Source organism: Camelus dromedarius, chromosome 1 (assembly GCF_036321535.1).
Source record: "Camelus dromedarius isolate mCamDro1 chromosome 1, mCamDro1.pat, whole genome shotgun sequence".
NCBI lineage: Eukaryota > Metazoa > Chordata > Mammalia > Artiodactyla > Camelidae > Camelus > Camelus dromedarius.
In genome coordinates this window covers 70127715-70137526 of record NC_087436.1, presented here as the reverse complement: position 1 = coordinate 70137526, position 9812 = coordinate 70127715, and the positions used below count along the sequence as shown (strand labels likewise).

At 40.1% G+C, this 9812-nt stretch overlaps 1 protein-coding gene across 1 annotated transcript; it reads right to left on the bottom strand.

Annotated features, from left to right (window-relative positions):
- Nucleotides 1-6572: 6572 nt before the first annotated feature.
- On the bottom strand, nt 6573-9335 carry UTP3 (UTP3 small subunit processome component). The gene has a single exon (XM_031470133.2). The coding sequence runs from the start codon at nt 9147-9149 to the stop codon at nt 7725-7727; it is 1425 nt and encodes a 474-aa protein (XP_031325993.2). The 5' UTR covers nt 9150-9335; the 3' UTR covers nt 6573-7724.
- Between the last annotated feature and the right edge of the window lie 477 nt (nt 9336-9812).

Genomic DNA, 9812 nt, shown 5'->3' with positions numbered 1-9812 from the left:
TGAAATTCTGTGTTTATCCATTCTTCTCCCCAGTTTGGTGAGCATCTATATGGTCATTACCTTGAACTCTTTATTGGGTTGATTGCTTATCTCTACTTTGTTTAACTCTTTTTCTGAGGTTATGGCTCTTAGTTTGGAACATATTCTTCTGTCTCCTCATTTGGCTTAATTCACTGTGTTTATTTCTATGTGTCAGTTTGATTGGTTACGTTTCCCGACCTTAGAGAAGTGGCCTTATGTAAGAGAAATCCTATGGAGCCAAGCAGTATGCTCCCTTCTGGTCCTCAGAGCCATATGTTCTAGGGCTGTGCCCTGTGTGGGCTCTGTGTACCCTTCATTTGTGGTGGGGTGACTACTGTGGATGTGCTGGTTGGAGGGCCTGGCCTTCTGCCTAGTTGGCTGTGAGGCTGTGCTTCATGCTCTGGCTGCTATGGCCTACTGTAGGGTGGGGCTGGGTCCCTGGTGCTAATACACTAGAAGGAGGATTCCAAAGTGGAGCTTGATGGTACCAGTGTTATCATGGTTGAATGAACTCCCCAAAATGGCTACTGCCAACGTCTCCACCCCCAGGGGAAGACCCAGTTGCCTTCTGCCTCTCCAGGAGGCTCTCCAAGATCACTAAGTGGGTTTGACTCAGTCTCACTTCAAACTACTGCCTCTCTGCTGGGACTTGGAACATGTGAGATTTTTGCAGGTGCTCTTTAAGAGTGAAGTCTCGGTGGTAGCTTAGTGGTAGAGTGCATGCCTAGCATGCATGAGGTCCTGGATTCAATCTCCAGTACCTCCACTAAAATCAATTAATTAATTAATTAATTGATTAATTAACTCCACCTCCAAAAAAAAAAAAAAAAAGGGCAGGGAGGGGGGCGGTGAAGTCTCTGTTTCCTATAGCCCTCTGGCTTTCCTGAATATAAGCCCTGCTGGAAGACTTCCATGATTGTGATTTTCTCTTGTTTGTGGATCACTGACCCCTGGGGGTGTAATTCCTGACTCTACTCCATCTCCACCCATCTGCTGTCTCATTGTGGTTCCTTCTTTATGCCTTTAGTTGAAATCTTCTCTGCTAGTCTTCAGGTTGTTCTTTTAGGTTGCTGCTCTCTAAGTAGTTGTAATTTTGGTTTGTCTGTGGGAGGAGGTGAGTTCAGCATCTTCCTGCTAGTACTATCTGGCCACCTCTCCTATGAGCACTACTCTTAGTGATTTTTCTGGTTGCTGTTGTTAGTGAAGGTACTGGGCATTGAACTCAGAACCTTGTGCATGTTAAGCATGCATTCTACCACTGAGCTATGCCGGATCCCTATAAGCTCTACTCTTAATACAATACTCTGATTAAAAGTACAATGCACTCTTAAGAAATGTAGTTACCTTAATCAACAAGATCAAACAATGGCAGTTTTCTTTGGGTGGTAGAAATATGGATGTATTTTTCCATTTTTCTAATTCTCTTTATATGCAAGTAGTCTATAATGAATGTTACTTTATTAATAGAAAATAAAAAATGTTGAGGGACCATTTCGATTAAGTTTGATAATTATATCTTTTTAATGAAGATCTACTAACAGCAAAGTTGTGTTCCATGTGTATACTGTGGAGAAGTAGAATTCAAGATGCCTACCCTAGAGGAGCTTATCATATTTTGTGCCTATTTAGAGTTGTAACATAATAGAATTTCTGAAACTACTTGGTTGGTTGTTTTTGCTGACCTTCCATGGCTTTGTCCATACTTTGTTCCAATTATCATGCTCTCTTTTAAAAATTCTCTTCTAAATTTCCCTCAGATCTGTCCCTGAATTTGTCCTCTCTACTTTAATTGAAATCTTCATCATTTTTGCCTATTATTGCAAAGGACTCCTCGCTGGTTTTCATATCCCTATTTTAAATTTATTCTAACTCCATTGTTCTACAGCAGCTAGACTGAGTACTTTTTTCTGAAAGTTGATCTAATTCTACCATACTGATTCTTAAAAACCTTGGTTGCCTTCTCCATGTCTGGGATACAATCTCAGCTCCTTAAACTTTTTCATGATCTAATCCCTCCCCACCTTTCCAGTATTATCTTTCTACCCTGTTGCCTCTGGATAAACTTTAACATGTTTGGCATTCCTCATATTACCACATCCACTCTTCCAAGATTCTACTCGAACAGATCTTCTTTGCCTTCCTTAGAGGTATGTGCCTCCTTTGAGGTCCCATAGCATCCTAACTAAAGAGTTAATTGCTCTGACTGTAAAGTTCCTATCTCTTCTACCAATGTGTCTACTCCCAAAGTTAAGATCTTTGTTTCTTCTTTTTACACAACAGATTTATTCCTCTAGTAGTTTTCAGGTCCTGTCTACCCCTACCCCGTGACTTCCTTTTTTTTTTTAATTAAAAATCCTTTTCTTCTTTCTAAAATCCTATAAAATTCTTTGATTCTGTGGCCATCAGGGACCGTGAATAGAAGTGATTCAGAAAATCTGAAGTGAATATGAAGTTTAAAGAATAAACTTATCTGTTTGGCTGCAGTTTCCCTTTTGTGTATGTTCAAGCATGATATGATTAGAAATGTATGTCTAAAAGAGCTCACTTAATAAATATTAAAAAAAAAATTCTAGGTGCTAATCAAATTCTTTTGTCTTCTACTTACTTTGAATAATCCCCTCTCCTACCCATGGTAAGATGATCTCCTATTGTATTAACATCAGCCATATAAAGCAATGCTTAAGGGTAAAAAGAACAGTCCTCTAGTATAGTTTCCTATGAGGTAGGAGACTCCTGGCTTGTCTAGGAACCCACTGACATGGTATGTAAAATGAGATTAGGCCTATGTATTATTGTTCTGGGAGGAAGGTCCAATGCTTTCAATAGATTTCTCAAGGGGCCATCCTAGAATTTTTGAAGTTTCATGGTAAGACTATATCTTGTTTCATTCTTGTAATTATAATAGAGGTACATGTTAATTTCACTTATTTGTCTATGTTATAATTGAATAGAAACCTAAAAAGCTGTGTGTCCAGAGCAGTGTTTCCCAAAGTGTGTTCTATAGACCATTTGAATCAGCATCCTCTGAGGTGTCTGTTAAAAATAGAGATCCCTGGGTCCACACCAGGCTAGCTAAACAAAAATCTGTGGAGGCTGGGCACAGGAATCTGCATTTTAAACTTAACAATTGATCCTTAGGAATTTAGGTTTAAGAACCACTATGATAAAACCAAGAAAACGAACTCCTTCAAGTAGAGTAAATTAGTTTTATTATTTTTAATGTATTAATAGTAACTAACACTAAGCACTTAGTACTTGCCAGCTGCTATTGTAAATGCATGTTATATGGTTTAAGTAAATTAAATGGCTATAACAATCATACATTATTTAATGTGAGGAAACAGGGACATAGGGAGGTTAAGTAGACCAAAGACACATAGTAAGTGGTGAATCTGGGATTTAAATTCAGTCTTGGCTCCAGAGGTCAAGCTCCTAATTGCTACCCTAAGCACTTCAGGCAGAACATTTTATTAGTTTTTTCCAGGTTTTTTTGTTTTGTTTTAGAGTTTAAAAAATGTTGATTCTTAATATTTACTATTATGTAAAGCTTCACTTTGAAGCAAATGTTTAAAAAATCAGTTTTTCTCCTCCACAAGTCAATAACTGAAAGAGTCAAGAAAACATTTTCTAGAATACATAGCTAAAGTAGCTACATTAAGTAACTTCAACATGAGATAATACACTTTAAGCAAAATTAAAAACTCGCATGTTGAACATTTGTTGATTTGGTTGGTGTTAAATTTTCTATACTGTTTCTGTGTTTAAACTTGTGATAGCAAAATACAAATGTTTTGAAATAATATCTAAAAGAATTTTTTACACTCTGATTTATTACCGGAAACATAATTTGGTTTGAAGGATTTGGAATTCTGGTTGACCCCTACATGATTTTTCTGGATCATGTACTAGTCAGACAGCGGTACATGTTTATCATTGTGATTCCTGAGATGTAAATTATGCTGATTTTCACCTTTCCTGAATTATTTTGGTAATGTTAACTTATATTACTTTAACATATTAAAATCTTTTACTTTACACAACCAGTAAGGGAAAAATAAGCAACTCCACCCACTCCTCGGATATATCAAACATTTTCTTTGTCTCAGATATGTGAATGTAATTGTATACATTACCTAAGCTAGTTTTTTTTGGTGTTGTTTGTTTTGGGGGGGAAGTAATTAGGTTTACTTGTTATTATTTTTTTTAAATGGAAGTTCTGGGGATTGAACCCAGGTCCTCATGCATGCTAAGCACGCCCTCTTCCAATGAGTTATACCTTCCTCCCTAAGCTAGTTTTATCTTTAAGATCACAAAAAGTAATTTCCCAGTTTGCCAAAAGCTTTGACCATGAAGGCAGTTTTAGAGGCTTGATAAGCAAATAAATTTATTTCTATATAAAAATTAAAGGGATATGTTAACTCCTTTATAAATAAGAATATAGGTAAGAAACTATGGCGTAGAGAAATTGATTAGTCCAAAGCAAGTCAGCTGGCTAATAGCAGAGTAAGTTACTGGATCACTAATTTGATATTTTCCTCTACTTTTAATATTTTGTATTTTCAATAGTTGCCCATAGCTTAACATGCTGACATAAAACTAATTGGTTGTTGCTTTGTATTGATGACTGATACCAGTAATCTACTTTATTGGAACTCTTATGCATGAGACTCTCCAGGGTTCACCAAGTGAATCTCTATGAAAAATGATCACATTGAATAGTTAACAATTTATTGTTTATGTTAGGACAGTACCCAGCACATCTCAGGGCTCTTTAAATGTTTGTTAAATAAATACAAAATTTGGAAGATGTAAACATTAAATCCAGTAACTTCTGTTCCTTTAAAACATTTTTTCCATAAAATTTTATATACATGACAGGGATTTGACATAAAACATTAAACATTTTCAACTGCTCACTTCATTTCCTTGTTTTTGTCCTGTCCCAGGTTTTCTATATCCCTTCATGTGCTTGCTCGCCCAATGCTTTCTCCTTGTTCCAAACTTAGAATACTAATTTCTCAAGCATTTTTACATATATGACTGCACTTTATTCTCTATGTTCCTGTAACAAATAGGAATCACCATACGACTAGCTATACTTTGTCGTGCATCTTCATGCTAGATGTGATCGTCACAACCTGTAGTAAGAGCCAACACTTACTAGGTGTTTGCTGTATAACAGGCATTGTTCTAAGTGCTTTATATGTATTAATTCACTTTATCTTCATAATAACTCTATGAAATAGGTACTACTACTACTATCCCCAGATGAAAAAATGAAGAAGAGAGATCAAGTAATGTGCCCAATATCACAAGTACTAAGTGATGGAAATGGGGCAGGGGGTAAAGTCTGCTGTTGAATTGGAAAAACTGAGTTTTCCACCTGTGTTTCTCCTTTACTGTCACACTGTTATACACACTCTAAACACTCTGACACCACATGTAATTTTTTCCTTCCCCCACAAAGCAATTCTCTGCAACACAAGCTGGGTGTCCTGCAATTTAATTCAATTCTGACACTATCTACCTGGAGATGGCATCAGATCCCACAGGTTGAGCTTGGTTCCACAAGACTGCCCCTATCCCTTACCCCACTTCAGATGCCAATCAAAAGTCCAGGTGCTTTTGATTGGCATCTGTGCTTCTGACTTACCGACTATAAATCTGAGGGTGTCACAACTCCCTCCTTGGGTTTGATTAATTTGCTAGAGCAGCTCACAGAGCTCAAGGAACACTGACGTTTACAGTTTAGTAAAGGATATGATGTAGATGAACCGCCAGATAAAGAGGTACATACAGTGAAGCCTGGCAGGTTCCCCAGCACAGGAGCTCATGTCCCCATGAAGTTGTGTGCATCACCATCCCAGTATGTAGATGTTTACGACCCTAGAAGCTCCTCAAACTCCATACTATTGGGATTTTGTGGAGACTTCTTCAGGTAGATATGACCAATTATTAACTCCACCTCCAGCCCCTCTCCTTTCTCTGGAGCATGGGGATCTGGGGCTGAAAATTACAAGCTTATAATCACGGCTTGGTCTTTCTGGCGACCAGCTCTCATCCAGGAGCCCACCCAGAGTCACCTCATTAAAACAAATGATGCTCCCAGTGCTCTTATCACTTAGGATTTTACAAGGGTTTTAGTTCTGTGCCAGAAACTGGGGGCAGAAATCAATATATATACTTTCCATTATCTTCAGTTCTTCACCATTGTTATATTAGCTCCCCAAGGTAGTTACAATAATAGTATCACATAAATGAAGAAAATGAGTCAGATATCAAGTAATTAACTCAAAATCACCCTAGTAAGTTACCTCTAATACCTGTACTTTTTCTACTATATCAGAGAAGGAAGTACAGGATAGGGGTCTTAAGCCAGAAAGGGTAGGCTGAAATCCTGGCTCTACCACTTGATACCTATATGACCTTGAGAAAGGTTCTTAACTTTGCCAGTTGTCTCATCTTTAAAATATGGATAATAATAGAACTTACTACATAAGAGTTGTGGGGAATAAGGAAATAACAAATAAAATGCTTAAAACAACAGTACCTTTCCATTCAATATAAGCTTTTATTTCCAGCCTACCTCTTTTAAGAAAACAAAAGAAAATAATTTGGCATGTGTGCTGCTCTGAGGCAGCAGCTGTAAATCAGAGATTAAAAGAATGAAGGCCGGTTTGGGTCCAAATCCCAAGCACGTGTTCTTTAGAAGGTTAGCCTCCTGGAATTTCAGCATCCTCGTCTGATAGAGAGAACAGTACCACTTTACAAAGTTAAGGCAAGTGTTTTAATAAATATTAACCACTGATCATCTCTGCACCTCTAGCAGCTAGCACGATGTTTAATGAATAAACAGTGACATAGTTAAGATGTCCTTTGTGATTTTCTTCACTAGTCCTCTCATTTCTTCCCTGGCATCATCCTATGTATTTTTAAGTTCACCCTTTCATCTTTTCCCTACTGTAAAGACCAAAGTAATTGTAAAGAAAAATGTAACTCATTACCACTTGAAGTTACCACTAACCTAGTGGTAATCACACCAAATTTTCAGCAGGTGGAATGTACAAATAGCACACTACAAGTCACCAGTACAGAAGGGGAAATGGAATTATTATCTTATTTACCACATTTAACGACTATCAAAAAATATTCACAATGTAATTAAGATGTATCTTTTTCTATTTTTAACCAAGTTCTTCTTCATTCCTAAGCTTTTACCACAATTAAGGGTACAAAATCCTGAAGTTAACATTCAACCCATTATTAACAAGTACTGCTCAAGAATTATACTTAAGTGAAATAATGTGTCAAAACTATTTTAAAAGCTATCTTACAAATAAGATAATTGCCAAAGATGCATTCTCTTCACTTTACATGAAAAATTATAAAAGTATTCCAAGTTTGATGGTTGCTCCACAACCAGCTGTGAAATTTCCCTAGGTTACTACTTGACAGAATATTGGAGAACTTTTCCCAAAACCATCTGTTTTCCCAAGCACATTCATATTGCTCCCAAAGTTCTTACTGCCCTGATTATAAATGAAAAGACAAATTAATTGAGGAATAACCCAAACAAATTCCCCTTTTGACAAGAATTTTTAAAATTTAAGATTAGGAATTAAATATTAATAGTAACTTCAGTGAAAAATAAAAATTTATTAATCTAAAATTTTGCCAAAAAAACCTTAAGCTAAGCAAATATTTTATTTAAGCTTAATGCTCTTTTTAACTCCTGCACGAATGCCAGATAGTTCACCACTATAACGTTGCTCTTCTCTACGAACTTCACGAACCTGGCCTCTTCTGCGAATTTTGGCTCTTCTGAACTTCTCCCGGTGTTTCACTCTGGGATTTCGATCAATCTTCTTTCTCCTGGGTGTAAGTCCCCTGTTTTTAGCAATCTGGTAAGTAATGGCTCTCTTTGCATTTGGATCTTCAAGAGCCTGTTCTTCAGTACTATTTTCTTCTTTCTTTCTCTTCAATTTTTGCCTGTCTTCTACTTCTTTATAGTATTTCAATGCAGCTTCTTCAAGAAAATCAGAATCATCAGAAAGGTCTGTAACAGCAGAGGCAGCAGCAGAAGTCTCTGAAACAGATTTTGGCTTGGTCTTCGTGGATTTTGCTTTTAGATTCAGTTCTTTCTTTCCTGCACCATCTTTAAGTGTGAGTAGATGACGAATCTCGGAGGAGAGCTTCTGATCCACAACTGACAGCTTGTTGATCAAATTTCTGTAGGTAACAAGCCTTTCTATGACAGGATGTCCATGTGCAGGGACTCTCCTAGCTTTCAGGATCAAATAAAAACTGATGTTGGAGCAGTAGTTCAAATAGAGGTTGTACTTGGTCCTCAGGTACTGGCTTCCTTTTCCGGGTGGAATGATCCTTTGTTCCACCAACCGGAGCAATGGCTCCAGCTCATCCTTCATCTCTGTCAACTTAACTTGAAGGTCATCTATCAGCTCCAAGAGCTCTGGTGATTCCTTCCGCAGCATTTTCAGCTTCTCTTTCACCGAAACTTTTGCCAAATCCTTCACGACTCGTGTCTCAGCCTCATTTACCTGAGGCACCGGTTTTGCAAAGGCCTCCACCCAGGTGACTCCAAAATCGTCCTCTTGCAGGTCTTGGGCTAGGCGCCGCTGAATGAGCTGTGCCTCCTCTTCCTCCTCTCTTTCCTCTTCCTCTACTTCTTGTTGACTCTGCCGGCCTCGGGACTTGGAACCATAGTCCGTGTCATAGTAAAGTTTTTTCCTATGACCCCACGACAAACTAGGATCCACCGAGGCCTCTGCCTCACTCTGCACAGAGCTCCCACCATCTTCATCGTCATCCTCCTCATCCCCCGTACTCTCTCCATCTTCGTCGTCCTCATCAGCAACATCTATGGCAAGCACCTCCTCCTCCTCATCGCCATCCTCCTCCTCGTCCCCACTCTCCACTTCGCTCCAGCCCTTAGTCAAGGCGGCCCGAGATCGGGCCTCATGGAAATCATCTACCTTATCCTGGTAGTAGCTGGAGTCCCCCGGTGAGGGTGGAGATTCTAAATCATTTTCGTCGGCCGGGCCGTGATCTGCCTTGCCTCTCGCAGCAGCCCACTTGGCCGCTCCGCGCCGCCGGGATCTCCCCACCATAGCTCGCGCGGACTCAGCTTCTACACCGACGTCTGGCTTCTGGTCACCTCTGACCTCCACGCACCAGCCACGCGCTCCCGCAACGAGCTTCTGTTAACAGCCGCGCACTCTCCTACCACGCGCGTTTGCCGGCACTCCAGTTGGACGCAAGAGATTCCACTTCCTTCCGGTCCCCAGAATGCTCTCCGTGTAGCGTTTGAACCCCTACTTCCGGTTGGTCCTTCAGGCCGTTCCGTGCAGGAACAATAGGCATAGGAAGTTCAGTTCCCTGGAGCCCTTCAGAGAGACTTCTGTTCTTAATCTCGCGAGCCTGGGCGTGGCTCGGGGGACGGCTTCGTGAACGGCGACGCGAAGTCATCGGGACCGTGAGAGGGCGCTCTAGCTCTAGGCCCAGGAGAGGCCGGCCGGCTGTGTGGTGAGCTGCACTCCTTCTGTCCTGGGCGTCACCAACCGGAAGCTGACTGCTAGTGTATAAGCTTTCCTTGTTTACTGGAATTGTTTTGTCTTCTCCTGTAAGTCTGGCAGTTAATCAGGTTTTTGTCTCCGCAACGTCCAAGTATGACGTTTCTGGGCACCGGAGCCTGAGGCGGCGGCGGCGGCGGGGCGAGAGCGCAGGCCCGGCCTCCGGGCGGGTGTCAGCCCCCCTCAGCTCCCTGCACTCAG